The sequence below is a fragment of the Rhinatrema bivittatum genome, chromosome 7, assembly GCF_901001135.1.
Source record: "Rhinatrema bivittatum chromosome 7, aRhiBiv1.1, whole genome shotgun sequence".
Classification (NCBI taxonomy): Eukaryota; Metazoa; Chordata; class Amphibia; order Gymnophiona; family Rhinatrematidae; genus Rhinatrema; species Rhinatrema bivittatum.
Window position 1 is genome coordinate 89,837,633 of NC_042621.1, and position 19,212 is coordinate 89,856,844.

Sequence of the window (19,212 nt, forward strand, 5' to 3'; positions counted from 1 at the left end):
TATTGTTCCATGGTGTAATCCCACCTAGAGTACTATGTATAATTCTGGTTCCTACATCTCAAAAAAGATATAGCAGAATTAGAAAAGGTACAGAGAAAAGCAACCAAAAATGAAAAAGGGATGCAACAGCTTCTCTATGAAGACAGACTAAAGAGGTTGGGGCTAGAGAAGAGACAGTGAGGGGCGATGTGATAGAGGTCATGAGTGGAATGTAATGGGTAAATGGAAATCTACTGTTTATCTTTTCAAATAAAATAAAAGGACTAGGGGGCACTCCATGAAGTTACTAAGTAGCACATTTAAAATAGATTGGAGAAAATATGTTTTCACTCAATTCCTAATTAAGCTCTGGAATTCATTGGTGGAAGATATGGTAAAGGTAGTTAACCTAGCTGGGTTTGGAAGGGACCTGGAAGAATAGTCCATAAACTGTTATTAATCAGGTAAATGAAGAAAGCTACTGCTTTCTCTAGGCATAAGCACCATGAAATCTATCTACTATTTGGGATCCTGCCAGGTACTTGTGACCTGAATTGGCTACTGTTGGAAACAAGTAATTTGGCTTGATGGATCCCTGGTTTGACCCAGTATGGCAGTTATGTTTTTATATAGATTATTTGCATATATTTTAGATTTTTTGGCTTTTCGAAGCTCAGATTCTGCCACCAAATAATCGTAGGTAACTGTATGTTGTCATAACTTGGACAGTTCTTGACCTTGAATTTGAAATCTATCCTTGTGACTGGAGAATATGAATGAATTGGTCCATGTTTTAGTATGTAGAACCTATAGTGCTTTGTGAACCAGAACTGCACATAGATGCTTTGGAGCTTTGATGTATTTTACGACTCCTAGAAAGTCTTCTGTTGGCTCATGGTCTTCTTGAAGTTGGAATGGAATAGATTCCACCATTTTTTAATAAATTGCAGATGATAAATCTTCTGGAGGAGAGTTGCTCCTGGATGTCTCTTGCTAGGGTTCAGGAGGCAGCCTTGTCAAGTTTGATGTAGAAAGACCTGATAATGAGTCATGGGGAATGGTAATGAAAATCAGAATCCGCATATGGTATAGGAAAAGGAGATTGTGACTTTTGTTGCATAGACTGTATTGTATGATATACTGAAAAGGTTGTTGAAAAGGAGGGAGTGATAAATCAGATTCAATATGCTGCAACATGTTCTCTAATACTGGAGTAGAAATTTTAGGTATAGGTATCATGCTCACATATATGAACAGACAAAATCCTTCTACATTTTCTGGAAAAAAGAATGATCCAATGGAAAACTTGTGGAAGTAGTGTCTGACTCTGGAACTAGAACAGGAGGGGAGTTTATATTTTGCTTTTCTAAATGTGTTGATGCCAAGAAAGATGGCATCTGTGTTTTTGGTGTTAAAGGCAATGGGGCCAGTGTTATTGGCAATGAAGTAACCCACAGCGAGGTGGTCAATACCATGGATGGAGCCAAATTTGAATAAGTTAGCATTGTTTTTTTTTTAAATTAAAGACACCAAAGAATGGGACCAATGAATATATCTCTATCGAGAAGGCAATCTATGTTTGTACTAACTTGAATGGGCTTAAGATGAAGAATTTCTGCTCCTTCATTTAGATGATTTTTGTTCTCTTCTAACAATGTTCCAGTACACCTGAGGAAGAAGTCTCATAAAAGAGCTTAAACTGGGATTACTTTATCACCCATGAAGGCATTCTCATATACTTCTTGCAATTTGCCACGTTGTGGGACAAGCTCAAACACTGGACACTTAATACATGAAAGCCCACTGGGGCCATTTTATGGTTGCACTTATGGCAAAGTTTGAAGGGTTGCTTACTCAACATGGCAGCCCCTCTGAAGAGAGACTCCTCACATATCTTATCTTATTTTTTCTTTTTTTTTATTTTAGGAGATTCATAAAAATAAGAACTGATGAAGAAACCATTCTACAAAAAAACCTATGAAAAATATGTGATCTGTTGAAGAGAAACATAGAAACAATAATGATGGCAGAAAAGGACCAAATGGCTCATCCAGTCTGCCCAGCAAGCTTGTGGTAGCATCAAAAGTATCAGGCTTATTGGTCAAGGGCATCAACAGTTGCATCAGCAAGGTACCCCCACTCCTATTTGTTATCCCAAACCCCAAAATCCAGTGTGTCCTCATTGGTTGCTGTCTGAGTCGGATCCCCCCCCCCTTTTTTTCCCCCCATTAAAGCAAACAGCAATATTGGAGCTGCATTAAGGCCCACCAACCAAGGGTAGCAACCACCACATAGCACGTTACACCCATGCACTTGCCTCTTCATTTCCATCCTTTAGTCCCTAGGGATCCACAGTGTTTATCCCATGCCCCTTTGAAATCTTTCACTGTTTTAGTCTTCACCACCTTTTCTGGAAGGGCATTCCAGGCATCCACCACCCTCTCCGTGAAGAAATATTTCCTGATGTTAGTTCTGAGTCTGCCTCCCTGGAGTTTCATTTCATGACTCTTAGTTCTACTAATTTCTTTTCAACGCTCTTCTCTGGACCACCTCCATCCTGTCTCTGTCACTCTTGAGGTACGGCCTCCAGGACTGAACACCAAGGACTTGTACAAGGGCATTATCACCTTTTTCTTACTCATTATTCCTCTGTCTATGCAGCCCAGCATTCTTCTGGCGTTAGCTATCGCCTTGTCACATTGCTTCTCCATCTTTAGATCACTAGACACTATCACCCCAAGGACCCTCTCTTGCTCCGTGCACAACAGCCCTTCACCTCCCATCACAAAAATCTCTTTTGTATTACCACACTCCAGATGCATGACTCTGCAATTCTTGGCACTGAATCCCAGCTGCCATGTCTTCAACCACTGTTGAAGCTTCCTTAAATCACGTCTCATTCTCTCTACTCCTTCCGGCATGTCCATTCTGTTTCAGATCTTAGTATCATCCACAAATAGACAAACTTTATCTTCTATCCCTTACGCAATATCACTCATAAAGATATTGAACAGAACCGGTCCCAACACTGATCCTTGTGGTACTCTGCTTAACACCATTCTCTTCAAAATAGGTACACGTGTCAGTGGAAGAATGAGGAGAATCATGCAGAGCCAGTGTGCAGGAACGCCCACATAGGCTCAGAAAGACTTTTGCATTTTTGAGTTCTGAGACAACATGTCTGTTTTGGTGCAGTTGGTGATATTACCTATTTGTCTGGCTGTATTTGCCTGCTTGTCCACAGAGAACTTTTGTTTATCAGGCTATCCTCTAGCTCCATGGAGAGCCTTTGGGATAGAGATGTGTTACCAATTTCTTATCAAGGGTTCCTGCCTACTCTTTCCCACTTGAAAAGACACACCGAGGTCTAAATCCAGCATATTTGTCTGTTTAAGTTTGGTACTTAGCCAGACAAAAAGCTGGGATTTGAAAATCCCGCCAGCTGACCATTTATAACTGGCTTAAAACGTATTTGGCAATATCAGGGATGGTCCAGGGGAGTTCCAAATAAAGGTAGGAGAGCAGTCCTAAAGTTAGCTGGATAAACTTACTCAGCTAACTTTAAGATAACTGGGTATATACAGCACTGCTCCCACACCTGTGCTGCTGAATATCCCAGTTGACTGGATAAGTTTATATGGTTAATTATGCCAGCTGCCCAGTGACTGAATATGGACCTCATTGTGTTCATGGAATGTGTAGCAAGTATCTCTCTGGAGCCTCCTTTAGCCCATCACTACTTTGAGAACAAATTTTGTTTTCATATGTATCTAGTCTGGAATCACTCTAAAAGTTAATTTTCCTTTTGTGCGGTAGAGTGTTATGTTTAGCATGTTACATGTTCAAGGATCATTTTAACTTAGCAGACTTTTTTTAAGTTATCCAGTTGAAGGGTCTCTATTTGATGATGATGGATAAAAAATGGAAATCTGAGGATTAGGAATGTTTGGGACTGTTATATTGGTGACAATCATTGTTTGTAGAAATCAATTCTATGTATTGTGTGATGGTGATCAGATTTCCCATTGCATATCTTTGCAATGTTATAATCATGATTGTTCTGCAAAGTAGGGTAGTAACAAAGAATTATCTATACTCTGTGCATAGAAATTAATTTAGCTTTTTACATACCTTTTGAAGTTGGAAACATCACACCTCATTTTAAATCAATATGTAGCAAAATATTTACAAGCTGTTGTTTTTTTGTCGTATTTTCCAGCCTATTGCACATGACTGTCATTTCCAGAATGCTGCTCATTTCATGTGCCATATCAGTCTATCCATCTGTTAGCATTCAATATCACTGTCATCAGGAATACATTTAAGAAACACAGAGGACATAGTGATGATATAATGGAAGTTACAGTATTTCCTCATTTCTAAAAGTAAACAGCAATCAGATACACTATGAATATGGTGTAATGATAATCTTCAAATCTGATTTCTTTAACATTTGTCTAAAATGCAGATCCGAGAAGCAATATAATAATCAATATGCAAATCGTATAAGGATTTCAAAATAATAATAATAATTAAAAAAATTCTTGCAAAGCTGATAGAAAATTGACTAGCCATTCAATTTTGTTTTTAATTTCTCTGTTTCTTTTTCTTATGATATTGTAATGGCTATTTTCTCAAAAATGAGTAACATGCAATCTGTGCATACTAGAGATGCAGGCATTCTCCAACAAAAATAGGCTACAAAAAAGTTTAACTCTTCATAGATATACAAGGAAATTATGCAAAGAAAAAAACTGAACACTATCTCACCTACCGATTACAAACTAAATTGTGCTATATAGTGGTATAAAAAGATATCTTTATAAGAATGGCACTGGTTCAAAAGGAATTTGAACTTCCATCTTGGTTTCTCTCACGCCACAGTGAACATTTCCAGAGATTGGCCTATCCTGTTGCCTGGGCAACTTGCAACAATAGTTCTTATTAGTCCCAGCCTTAACATTAATTTTCCTTTCTTGTCCTCCTGTTGTGATGTTTTGAAAGAATCTTTAAATAGAATGATGGAGAACCCAGCTGGTTAGGTCTTTTGTTGTTTATGTGGCAACAGTAAGGCTAGAATCCTAGGACATAAGTCACAAGTTGAAACTTCATCCTATGTTTAGTCTTCTCGAAGACAGGGCTGTGATTTTCCTTATGAGTCCTCTTCACCAGCCGAGACCATCAGGCGCATAGAGACTGGCAGGTGGTCAGTCAGGCCTGCTAACTGGGTAATGAAACTGAACTCTTCCAGTTCCTGCATTAAAACAAAAGTAGTGTTGAAAAGCATTGTATTTCCAGAACATTGGGAATAGATATAACACAAATTCATTTTACAATTATATCATGTAACTAACAAGCAACTAAAATGATTTTTGCTATTAACCAAATTTCCCATGAATTTATTTTTCATTTTAAGAAGAAACAACAATATCCCCCACTTTATAGACTACCAGCAATTCACAGTTGCCATGACTAAGCCATGAGTTTCTGTAGCAACATGTTACAGCTGTGTTAGTCTATAGAGCCAAACATAGGTTATCCTGGATTCTACAGATTGCCAGCAGCTTTAGACTGTAGGCAGTGTATTAAAGACTATAAGAGAAAGCATAACAGATTTTAACTGAGAAACTTTCTTTAAATTTTATATCATTTGTGTGTGCAATTAACCTTCTTCTCTGTCCCACGTTTCTCATGACAAGTCATGTCTGTCATTCTCTACTTGAATGATTAAGCTTTTGTAACTCCCTTTTTTCAGTGCATTCCCAGAAACAGAGAGAGGTAATCTTCAGATGCTACAGATTTGAGAAAAACCTGAGAGCGGCTCTGAATGAGGATTTTTCTATGGTGGATAGCAAAGCTGTAAATCCAAGGGAATCATTCAGTTTTTCAAAAACAGAATGTCCACAACCGAGTGTAGTTGCAAAACAAATATGCATTACTGAAGCCAAAAAGCAACCCAACAAAAAATTTCATCAGTTCAAAAATAGGAAAAAGACAAAATTCAGAAATTTTATAGTTTCTAGCACAAAATTGGTTTTTCAAACTTCTTGAGTCAATTAGTAGGAAGCTGGCTAGTCCCCTAGCTCCCAATAGGTATGTTCTCCTTTCACATTCCTTAGAAACTGGAGAATCCTCCTCTCTCACTTGGAAAGTCTAGCAGTACCTTGTTGATGTATTCAGGCTCCCAGGCAAGTTGTCCTTACCTAAGACCTGGAGATAACTCCATTTCAGAGCACTAGGACTATGAGAAACCTCCTGGCATGTCTTCATTCCCTTGAGCGAGAACACGTTTCCTTTGCTTTCCTGGAATTAAAGAGTCACAGCCTTTGCTGCCTTTGCTGATGAAACTCCTTTCGATGACTCCTAGAATCATTTACATAGATTTGGACCAATGATCTATCCTATAAGAGATGGACCACAACTATCACTTAAACCTTTGGGCTCTACCCTTGGAACTTCCCATTGTTGAAAATTTCCACATTCATAGTGAAGCCTAATCAACCTTACATCTTGAAAAACTTTTGAATCATCCATAAATCCAGCTAGAATACTAAACATATATTGGGCATCTCCTCTATTGCTTCCCAATAGGGATATACATTTGTTGCTCCTTTAGTTTCATTCATTTTGGCAGTAGTGTAGGGGGTTAAGGGCCACTTTGACATTCAACGTGAGACGTACGAACAGAACAGTGGTCTCTTGTGAAGATTTGATGGCCTTCGGAGTGAGGAAACTCACCCAAAGATGAGATTTGGGCAATGTTCTCTCAACCTAGCTTGATGGAACTCTACCTGGGTAACATCAAGCTAGGTGGGTGAGTTTTTAAAATAAAATACACATAGGTTTGCTACACACTTTTTCAAAATATACATGTCTGTCACACACTTGTTTTATTTGGTTTTAGATTGATGTTGCCCATATGCTCTTACATTTAATTTACATGGTATAATGATATGTCTTTTTGTTGTTTCCTTGTTTTACATTAATTAATTAATTAATTTTTTATGTGAGGTCTTTGATTTTGTTTTTATGTATCTATTCATTTTTATGTTATTGATTTTATGCCATTGTTCCACATTTTTTATATGTTTTTATTTATTTATGATTTCAAATTATTCATTATTTATATAAGTATGTTTGTCTCACAGCCCCTGAGGCAGCCACTAGGATGTGGTGAAACTTAGCCTGAGTTGGACGGTTTTATTGTTTTCATACGTCTCCAGTCATTAAAGATATTGAAAAAGACATTCTTTGGCATCTACTTTCCTACATTTGCTCAAGAAATTGTTGTTGACAGCAAACTGCATAATTCCCCCTAAGGTTCTTGATAATAGACTAGGCCCCAAAACCTAGGAGTAATCCTCCATTACATCAGCATCCATTTCGACAAGACAGCCACTACTGGACTACCAAAAACAAAAGGCCTTAAGTGATACACTCAGAAAGAAGCAGGTCCTGTTCCCTGAGACTCCAAACTCTTTCTGCTTCTGATCACACAGGTCTCTCACACTACAGAAACCGAAGCTTATATCTATATGTATATCCATATCTATCTATCTACTGCTATACTCTCTCAATACATACCTTTAAAGGAATAATCAGATAATTGTTATCCTTTGCTGCAGAACCATCCACCCATGAAGAATACTGGTAGAGGTGGGGTAGTAAAGGGAATGAATCATTAAAGGTTTACCTACAGCCTCCAAATTTAAACCAGGATTACAAGGAGATGGAAGGGTCTTGTGAGACATGGAAAAATAGGGAATAGAGAAAATTTTATCTACCTGGTTTATTATATCACCTGCTTGGTAAGAGCAACAGAGCTTTGAAAGTTAGGATATTAGAACACCATAGTGCTCTTAGATGAGGAATTATGGCACTGTTTATCAAATATTTTCATGAATGCCATCATTCTGACTTTGTTTTATGGCTTTAACAATAACTAGAAACTCTATTACAGGATACAGTCAGGACAATCTTTTACCTCCAGGGTGACCAGAAGTGGATTTTGTTCTCCTCCTACTTAGCTCTTTCAGGACTGATTGAATAGTTAGACCTCAATTGTTTTCTGTAATTTTTTGTAAACATGGCTACGTGATATGTGTTAAATGTTATCTGTATTTTGTGCACAATTTAAAATACTACATAGATATTGCATCATGTGTTCTTTCACTTTAAGATTTCCCAAGGTGTAGTAGCAGCCCAGGCAAAATTCTGTGAGAGACCAGCTTTGCAACCAATCAGCAGAATTTGAAGGAACAAAGCATGGACTGCTCCTAATGATTATTTTAAGTGCCGGAGGCTACATTACTAGGTTTTTTTGCTTTTTGTTTTCAAAAGAAAAAATTGTACTATTTGAAAAATATTCAGTTCTTAGCACAGCAATTTGAAGGTGTTATCTGTGCCTAAATGTTATGGGAGTGGACCCCTGGGCCGGCTGAGACTGATGGTGTTGCGCTGTGGGGACCCACAGGGTACGTCGCAGCCGGGAGGTGGCGCTGAAGAGATGTTCCGGTGAAGGCTTCGCCAGTGGAAGCCCGAAGTCTCCCCAGGAGGGGCCCGTAGGAACCCGGGCCTCTTGAACTTAGGTGTGATCCTCTGCGACCAAGGACCCGAGGGGCAGCCCGAGTAGGGTATCCAAGGCAACGGCCGAGCCCGGGAGGCAAGAAGAGACTTCACCCTCGGAAGCCCGCGGTGCCCCTGGGAGGAGCCCGTGAGGGCCCGAGCCGCTGGGACTTAGGCGAAACCTCCAGGCAACAGAAGAACCGGATACCTGCTGAAGAGACGGAAGCTGAAGCCGGAGTCGTGGACGGAGCTGGAGTCAGAAGCCAGGAATCAGAAGACGGAGTTGAAGACGCAGGTCAAAGCAGCAACTAGACACTCTAGGGCAGAGGAACCTCGTTGCAAGGCGAGGATTAGGCCAAGCTGCAGGGTTTAAATACCCTGCAGCGTCTGACATCATCTGAAGGCCATCCCCCCCGATTTCGCGCGCTGGCCCCTTAAAGATTCGAGCCCCCCCCCCGCGCGCACGCCTAGGGGGCAGGGCCCAGCATGTCAGATTGGCGGCGTCTCCCTCGTGAAGGGAGAGCTGCGGCAGGAGCCATGTCGGGCCTGGATGCACGAATACAAGTTCCTGCAGCCCGGGCCGGCCCAGAGGTAGGTGGAGGGACCGGGGCACGGCCCGGGACCTTAACAGTAAATGAGAGACATGTGCAACCATAGTGGAGTAAATGAGCAGTGGAGCTGCCTCTGGAGATGTACTTGAATATTGGAGCTGATGATAATCAACAGTAGCTGGTGACCTGTGAACATTATACTCTTTTTGCCTCATTTTGAACTAATTGTTAGCTATTATGCTGCTTTGTTGGTTAACCATGATTAATCAGAGTGTTTGGAGCTGTGAGCTGATTAAAATTTTAAAGTTTCTAACAGGGATTGGTTTCTTTACACCACTCTTTATGAAAAAAGAAAATGCTGGCATAGCTTTTCTAAATTTACTGAGCAAGAATTGGTGCCTTTCAGAGAAACACATAACCTGGAATTCTCTTGAGAAGGAAAATACTTATTTCCTGTAAAAAGTGCTCTTCTTGAAAACTGCAATGCAACTCTGTAAACTTTGGACTCTCCATCTAAGTACTAGTTCGCGAAATGAAATGCTGTCAGTGAATGTGCTGCTTTTGAAATTTTTATATGCAGAACAAAGAGAGGTCCATATTCAGCCGCTGTGCATCTCTGCCAGTTAACAGGATAAAGTTATCCGGCTAACTATTGCAGTGTATTCAGTGGTGCAGCCATGCTGCCGAATATATCCGGATATTCTACAGTTAGCTGGATAAATCCTTGTAAGATTTTGAAAAGACCACCGATTGACATCAAGCTGCTACAGTCACAGTGGCTTCCAATTATATCCCAGCTGGCTACTCATGATGTGGGCAGTCTGGTTACATCCTGGCATCCCTCCCTTCATACATCACTAGATAGTATAGCACCTATGAAAACCCTGGTAGTACGCAGACAGATAATATCTCCCGATATTTCCCTGCCTTAAGAGTATTAAAGTGCAATGTCTGGGTGGCTGAATGCCATCGGTGAAAAGAAATAGCACTCTTGCTGGTTATCTCCTGCTTTGTTGTTACATTTATTCTAGAAGTGCTTTCCTGGTTCCTCTCGATCTATGTTGTTATAAAATTGTTCCTTGTGTCCGCCACACTGCACAATAACTGCAAGTATTTTGCTTTGTTTTTTAGAATTTTTGGAATTGGTCCCCCTGACACAGCCTGACGCGAAACACGGCCGTGTCAGGGCTCTTTGTGATTACTCATTTCTACTCTATGATTAAACCTTTGTGCACAATTGCTGTGTGCACATGTTGAATTAAAATACTAGTGTTTTGGTTAAAGTGGTATTGTCCAGTTTAATTGATTGCCGCACATTATTCTGCTGTTGTTATCTCATAAAACTGACAGCATACAGAGGCACTATAGATCAGGCCACATATGGATGGTACTTATCACAAATTTTAGCTGCTGCATCTTGCCCATGTGAGCTGATTCACATAGCTTGCACAATTACAACAGCTTCTTCATGCGATTCTTTGGTTCCTTCACATGTGTCCTGTGAAAAGTTTGCACCATTTTTCTCTCAGAAAACAGCTAAGATTGTAGCTTCGCTTGCTGTGGCTCTTCCACATCACCTAGAGGATCACCATTCTATCTCAGTTGGGTGGGAGTTTGAGTCAACTTCCAATTCTTAAATTGTATTAAGAACATAAGAAATTGCCATGCTGGGTCAGACCAAAGGTCCATCAAGCCCAGCATCCTGTTTCCAACAGAGGCCAAACCAGGCCACAAGAAACGGATGGTTACTATGTGTTTGATTCCTGTAACCTACCATTAAAATCATCTATTGTACCTGAAGAATGGAGGATAGCTAATGTAACCCCGATATTTAAAAAGGGCTCCTGGGGCGATCCGGGAAACTACAGACCGGTTAGCCTGACTTCATTGCCAGGAAAAATAGTGGAAAATGTTCTAAATATTAAAATCACAGAACATATAGAAAGATATGGTTTAATGGAACAAAGTCAGCATGGCTTTACCCAAGGCAAGTCCTGCCTCACAAATCTGCTTCACTTTTTTGAAGGAGTTTATAAACATGTGGATAAAGGTGAACCGGTAGTTGTAATGTACTTGGATTTTCAGAAGGCGTTTGACAAAGTTCCTCATGAGAGGCTTCTAAGAAAAGTAAAAAGTCATGGGATAGGTGGCGATGTCCTTTCGTGGATTACAAACTGGCTAAAAGACAGGAAACAGAGAGTAGGATTAAATGGGCAATTTTCTTAGTGGAAGGGAGTGGGCAGTGGAGTGCCTCAGGGATCTGTATTGGGACCCTTACTTTTCAATATACAGTATTTATAAATGATCTGGAAAGAAATACGATGCGTGAGGTAATCACATTTGCAGATGAAACAAAATTGTTCAAATTAGTTAAATCACAAGCAGTTTCTGATAAATTGCAGGAAGACCTTGTGAGACTGGAAAATTGGGCATCAAAATGGCAGATGAACTTTAATGTGGATAAATGCAAGGTGATACTTATAGGGAAAAACAACCCATGCTATAGTTACACAATGTTAGGTTCCATATTAGTAGCTACCACCTAAAAAAGAGATCTAGGCATCATAGCGGATAACACATTGAAATCATCGGTTCAGTGTGCTATGGCAGTCAAAAAAGCAAACAGAATGTTGGGAATTATTAGAAAGGGAATGGTGAATAAAACGGAAAATGTCCTAATGCCTCTGTATCGCTCCATGGTGAGACCGCACCTTGAATACTGTGTACAATTCTGGTCGCCGCATCTCAAAAAAGATATAATTGCGATGGAGAAGGTACAGAGAAGGGCGACCAAAATAATAAGGGGAATGGAACAGCTCCCCTATGAGGAAAGACTAAAGAGGTTAGGACTTTTCATCTTGGAGAAGAGACGGCTGAGGGGGGATATGATAGAGGTGTTTAAAATCATGAGAGGTCTAGAACGGGTAGATGTGAATCGGTTATTTACTCTTTCAGATAATAGAAAGACTAGGGGGCACTCCATGAAGTTAGCATGTGGCACATTTAAAACTTATTGGAGAAAGTTCTTTTTCACTCAACGCACAATTAAACTCTGGAATTTGTTGCCAGAAGATGTGGTTAGTGCAGTTAGTATAGCTGTGTTTAAAAAAGGATTGGATAAGTTCTTGAAGGAGAAGTCCATTACCTGCTATTAATTAAGTTGACTTAGATAATAACCACCGCTATTACTAGCAATGGTAACATGGCATAGACTTAGTTTTTGGGTACTTGCCAGGCTCTTATGGCCTGGATTAGCCACTGTTGGAAACAGGATGCTGGTCTTGATGGACCCTTGGTCTGACCCAGTATGGATATTTTAAATTTGCAGATGACACAAAATTATTCAGAGTAGTTAAGTCACATGCAGATTGTGATAAAATGCAGGAGGATCTTGCAAGACTGAAAGATTGGGCATCCAAATGGCAGATGAAATTTAATGTCGACAAGTGCAAGGTGATGCATATAGGAAAAAATAATCCATGCTATAGGTACATGATGTTGGGTTCCATATTAGGAGCTACCACCCAGGAAAATGATCTAGGTGTTATAATGTATAATATATTGAAATCATCAGAGTGCTGCGGCGGTCAAAAAAGCAAACAGAATGTTAGAAATTATTAGGAAGGGGAATGGTGAATAAAACAGAAAATGTCATAATGCCTCTGTATCACTCCATGGTGAGATGGCACCTTGAGTCCTGTGTGCAATTCTGGTTGCCGCATCTCAAAAAAGATATAGTTGCACTGGAGATGGTATAGCAAAGGGCAACCAAAATGATAAAGGAGATGGAATTGGCTCCCATATCAGGAAAGGCTAAAGAGTTTAGAGTTGTTCAACTTGGATAGGAGATAGGAAGGATGTGATAAGAGGTCTATAAAATTATGAGAGGTCTATAATGGGTAAATGCGAATAGGTTATTTACTCTTTTGGATAATAGAAGAAATAGGGGGAACTCCATGAAGTTAGCAAGTAGCACATTTAAAACAAATCAGGGAATATTCTTTTTCACTCAATGCACAATTAAGTTCTGGAATTTGTTGCCAGAAGATATGATTAGGGCAGTTAATGTAGCTGGGTTTAAAAGAGATTTTGATAAGTTCTTGTAGTAGAAGCCCATTATCTGTTATTAATCAAGTTGATTTAGGGAATAGCCACTGATATTACTGGCATTAGTAGCATGGGATCTACTTAATGTTTGGGTACTTGCCAGGTACTTATAACATGGATTGGCCACTGTTGGAAACAGGGCTTGATGGACCCTTGGTCTGACCCAGTATAGCAACTTCTTGGGGTAGATTTTATAAAATTGCGCGCGCCCGTACTTTTGTTCGCTCACCAGGCGCGAACAAAAGTACGCTGGATTTTATAAGATACGCGCATAGCCGCGCGTATCTTATGAAATCTGGGGTTGGCGCGTACAAGGGAGGTGCACATTTGTGCAACCTATGCACGCCGAGCCCGGCGCGCGCTGCCTGTTCCCTCCGAGGCTGCTCCGATTTTGGAGCGGCCTCGGAGGGAACTTTCCTTCCACCTCCCCTCACCTTCCCCTCCCTTCCCCTACCTAACCCACCCCCCTGGCCCTATCTAAACCCCCCCTACCTTTGTTGGCAGATTTACGCCTGCTTTCAGCAGGCGTAAATCTGCACGCGCCAACGGGCTGCTGGCGCGCCATCACCCAACCCGGGGGCTGGTCCGGAGGCCTCGGCCACGCCCCAGGGCCGGCACCACGCCCCCGGACCCACCCCAAACCGCCTCCTGACCCCGGGCACGCCCCCGGGCACGCCCCTCCCCCCGCCCCTTTTACGAAGCCCCGGGACTTACGCGTGTCCCGGGGCTGTGCGCGCACCGGAGGCCTATGCAAAATAGGTGCACCGGCGCGCAAGTGCCCTGCGCGCGTAAATCCTGCCGGTTTTACGTGCACAGGGCTTTTAAAATCCGGCCCCTTATGTTCTTATGGATAGTGACTTCCAATAGGAACTCAACATTATGTACCTTTAGTTGGGATTATTTTTCACTATGTGCATCACTTTGTACTTTTCTACATTAAATTTCATCTGCCATTCAGTTGCCCAGTGTCCTAGTCTCACAGGATCCTTCTGAAGTTGTTTGCTAGCTGCTGCCATTTTAACAAATTTGAATAATTTTGTGTCATCTGCAAAGTTGATTACCTCACTCGTTCCTTTTTCCAGCTCATTCATGAATTTGTTAAACAGCACACATCCCAGTAATGATCCAGTGGTACTACACTAATAACCTTTCTCCATTTGGAAAATCGACCACTTTAGTCCTACCCTCTGTTTCCAACATGTTAACCAGTTACCAGTCCACAATAGAATACTGCCCCCTTTCAGGGGCGTAGGGTGATTGCTGAAGTTGGTGATGCACCAGAAAATTTGCTATTGCCATGTGACTAAATAAAAAAAACTATGTACACACAATTACACTTGCTATTTGGCACATTACAACCCAACATGAAAAAAATATATTCAAAATCTGGTATCACCTCAGCAAAAAGACTCCCTGCACTGCTAAACATTTTGTGACGTAATACAAACCCTGGCCAAAAAAAGAGATGCCTAGAACCTTGTCATATCATACAATCACAGCACTGACTCTGAGGACTCAAATAACAGCAACTTTATGAAAAAGTAGCAATGAAAATACTACACTAGGCCCTAGAACCTTAATACACCACCTACTGGGGTAACAGAACAAGCTGGACTGCTACAAATCCCTGCAGAGAACCTGCATGTTAGCAGGAACACTGCACCTCAGTCACACACAGGCAGAACACAGACCAATCTTTACTTAATACAAAATAAAGGACTATATATTAGATGTAAAAACATGCAAACAAAACCAAAATAGAAAACCTGAGAAACCAGACTCTGAACAGTGGAACTCTAAAGAGCAAAATACAAACATAAAAGAAAAGCACATACCCCAAGATGGCATATTCCAATCAGTAAATACTCAAAATAATTTTTTTTAACCTTTGTTTGATCTTTTTATTTTTATAATCAGTTGGTCCTGTCTCTTTTTTTTCCACTTTTCCTCTGTCAGTCTTTTCTTAATTCCTTCTCCAGGGTCATTTTTCTCTTTCTGTTTCTTTGCTCCCTTTCCTTCCTCTCTCCCTCCCTCACACATACACACAGGCTCTTGCTTTCTATCACAGACTTCCTTATACACACAAGCTCCCATTCTTACACACATTCACGATCCTATTCTGTAACACACACATAGAAAACACCCAGGCTCCTATTCTCATACACACACACACAAACTCAGGCTCCCATTCTCCTACACACACATATCCAAACTCAGGCTTCCATTCTCATATGCACGCACCGGGCCATATTCCCAAACCCCTTCTTTGGGATGGAGATGGGCTCCCATGGCACCCTTGCATCGTGGGTGTAAAAGGGGGTACCCAAAGTTAATAAATTAAAAATGAAACTTACCCAAGGCTTTAAGGGAACTGATTAGGATTACAAGGATGAAGGGGCCTGAAACAGCTGAGCCGAAGGCAGAGACAGCTCAGCGCGTGGCTACCAAGAATCGCCAGAGGCTAGAGGCTCAGTGGCATGGAGAAGCAACAGCAACGGTGGCAGTAGTAAGCCGAATTTGAGAGTCAGGCCCAGAGTAACAGCTGAAATTGAAGTAGCCCTTAGGAAAGGGCCCTGTGCAGCCATGATGTTGCAGGAAAATGCTCGTTGGAGGAAGGCCGCAGTACTATGAGGAGCCGGAATGCTGCGAAGAAGAAAGAGAGTGTGTAGTGGGAGCAAGGAGCAGGCCGATGAAGGGGAGTAAGCCGTTGACAGCATCAGGCTGCGTCAAGAGAACAGTGGCAGGAGCAGCAACAGAGAGCACGATATGAGGAGGAGCCATTGAGGAAGCCAAACTTTCCTCATGGCATGCGACATCTTGGAACTGCGACCCAAATGTACTCTTTCCACCGGGGACTTTTCATGGACCCCAACACCATTTCCAGGTCATTCCCCCCCCCCCCCCTTTTTTTTTAAATTGTGGCAGCGCTGATTGAGGGCACTCACTGCTCCTGCCTTCTATCAGCTGTTCTGGCCTCGTTCCTGTTCTCCTTTTTCTGTTCCTCACAGCGCCACATCCAGCCCCTCTTCTCTTCTTTATTCCAAGGCCTGTCGGTTTGGTGGCTCTAGTTGCCACTGCTGCTCTGCGTCACCTGGCTGGAAACACTGAGGTAGGCAACAGAAGGCTTACAATTGACAAGGCCCTTCCCGCTCCTCGTCGCATCAGGCCTGGCAATTGAGAGTCCCCATTCCCGTCTCCTTGCCCCGCCATGATCGAGTGCCTTCAGAAAAGTTTGGCATCCTCAGCGGCTCCTCCTCACATCATGCTCTTTGACATTGCTCCTGCTGCTCTGTTGATGCGGCTTGATGTGGTCACCGGTTTACCCCCTTCATCAGTCTGCTTCTTGCTTCCATGAAGCTCTCTCTTCTTTGTGGCATTCAGGCTCCTCACAGTGCCCTGGCCTTCCTCCTCCATGCATTTTCCTGCACAATTGTTTTATTTTTATTACCTTTGGGTACCCCTTTTACACGGGCCTTTTTTACCACAGTAGGGATGGGCTCCCATGGCAGCCATGTATCACGGATCATCTTCGCGACTACAGGGATGGCATTTTAATTAGTGGTCCATGGAATGCTCTTTTTTGAAAGTTGGTGGTGCTTGTGCACCACCATGCACTATGGACGCTACGCCATACCTCCTATCCCATGCCTTTATAATTTCTTGAGGAGTCTCTCATGGGGGACTTTGTCAAATGCCTTTGAAAATCCAAATGCACTATATCAACTGGCTCACCTTTATCTATATATTATTTATACCTTCAAAACATTCTAAAAGATCGGTAAGACAAGATTTCCTCATGCTAAAACCATGTTGATCTTCCACAATAATCCATGTCTATCTGTCCAATGATTTTGTTTTTAAGAATGGCTTCTACCATTAGCCCAGCACCAACGTAAAGTTCATTGGTGTATAGTTTCCCGGATCACCACTGAGTCCTTTTTAAAAATTGGTATCACATTGGCCATCTCCTAGTCTTCAGGAATTGAGGTTGTTTTATATGAAAGATTACAAATTACTAGTAACAAATGTTGTTTCCATATTTACTGGTGTGATCTACAGGCCATCGTCTCAAATGGAAGAACTGGACAGAGAACTCATTGAAGACATCCAAAAGGTGAGAAAGAAGAGCAAAATGTTATATGTTGGAGATTTTAATCTGCCAGATGTGGATTGGAGTATCCCTTCTGTGGAATCTACGAGAAGCAGAGAGATAGTGGATGCTCTTCAAGGGCTCTGCTCTAACAAATGGTAATGGAATCCATGAGGGAGGGTATGATATTTGATCTGGTGTTCACTAATGGTGATAATGTCTATAATGTTCAGGTAGGGGCTCACCTGAGCACCAGTGATTATCAGATGGTTTGGTTTGATTTTGTGAATAGGATACAGAGAAATCACATGAAGCCCAGAGTTTTGAATTTAAAAAATACAAATTTTGTTAAAATGGGGACATACCTGGAGGAAGAACTGGAAGACTGGGAGAAAATGGATGAGGTGGAACAACAGTGGGCCAAGTTAAAAGGAATTATTACAAAGACAACAAATCTCTATGTTAGAAAAGTAAACGATAAGAGGAAAAAGAAACTTATCTGGTTCTCTAAGGAGGTGGCTGAAAAAAATAAAGGCAAAAAGAACTGTCTACAAGCCGGTGGGTTGCTGGACCCGAGGCAGCATGGACTTACTAAGGGAAGGTTCTGTCAGATAAATCTGATGTTTTTGATTGGGTGAGTAGAGAATTGTATCGAGGAAGAGCGCTTGATGTGATGTACTTGGATTTTGATGCTGTCCCGCATAGGAGGTTTGTGAGTGAATGCCAAGGTAGTTGCGTGGATTACAAACTAGTTGACTGAAAGGGGATAGAGTGCAATGGTGAATGTAACCTACTCTGAAGATAAAACCATGTTAAATGGAGCGCCACAGGATTCAATATTGGGACCAGTTCTGTTCAATATCTTTGTGAGCAACATTGTAGAAGGGATAGAAGGTAAAATTTGTCTATTTGCATATGATAGTAAGATCTGCAATTGAGTGGACACGCCTGAAGGAGTAGAGAGAATGAAAAGTGATTTACAAAAGCTTGAAGCATGGTCAAAGACTTGGCAGCTGGGATTCAATGTCAAAAAGTGTATAGTCATGCATCTGGAGAGCTGTATATAATGGGGGATGAAAGACTGTGCACGGACCAAGAGAGGGATCTTGGGGTAATAATGTCTGGAGATCTGAAGATGGCGAAGCAATGTGACAAAGCGATAGCTAAAGCTAGAAGAATACTGGGGTGCATAGAGAGAGGAACAACCGTAGGAAAAAGGAGGTGATAATGCCCTTGTATAGGCCTTGGTGAGGTCTCACTTGGAGTACTATGTTCAGTTCTGGAGTCCGTATCTTAAAAGGGACAAAGGATGGACTGCATGAGAAGACCTATGAGGAGAGGCTAAAGGATCTGAATATGTATACCCTGGAAGACAGGAAACGCAGGGGTGATATGATACAGGCTTTCAGATTCCTGAAAGATTTTAATGATGGAAAACTGACAAACCTTTTCAGATGGAAAGAAATCAGTAGAACTAAGGGTCACAAAATAAAACTCCAGGGAGAATGACTCAGAACCAATGTCAAGAAATATTTTTTCACAGATGGGGTGGTGAATGCCTGGAATGCCCTTTCGGAGGAGGTGGTGAAGACAAAAAGAGTGAGAGAATTCAAAGTGGCATGGGATAAACACTTTGAATCCCTAAAGATTACAGGATCGAAATGAATAAATAAGTGCATGGTGGTAAATTGCTGGTGTGGCAGTTAATACCCTTAACCAATAAGCCTTCATACTGTTGATTCAACTCCATCACTGCTCTCTGCTTCTATGGCAGGGGAAAATAGGAATTGGATTCAAACATCAACCAATGAGGACCCCGACTTCTAAGATCTGGAGAAACAAATAAGCATGAGGGTAACTTGCTGATGCGGTGGTTACTACCCTTCACTAATAAGCATGATACTTTTGATGCAACTCAAC

The 19,212-nt window shown here is 41.5% G+C and overlaps 2 protein-coding genes across 2 annotated transcripts in view; one reads left to right on the forward strand and one right to left on the reverse strand.

Moving 5' to 3' along the window:
* PRMT7 (protein arginine methyltransferase 7) overlaps positions 1-19,212 on the forward strand; it is a 323,317-nt gene that overhangs the window by 300,071 nt on the left and 4,034 nt on the right. Inside the window, exons 20-21 of the transcript XR_003857729.1 lie at positions 1,906-2,109; positions 17,262-17,316. The gene's annotated coding sequence lies outside the window, so the exon portion shown is untranslated. The remainder of the gene's footprint in view (positions 1-1,905; positions 2,110-17,261; positions 17,317-19,212) is intronic.
* Positions 2,997-19,212, reverse strand: part of SMPD3 (sphingomyelin phosphodiesterase 3) — a 387,050-nt gene continuing 370,834 nt past the window's right edge. The window contains exon 10 of the mRNA XM_029608663.1: positions 2,997-5,233. Coding sequence (XP_029464523.1) covers positions 5,132-5,233 — 102 coding nt within the window. The 3' untranslated portion in view covers positions 2,997-5,131. The remainder of the gene's footprint in view (positions 5,234-19,212) is intronic.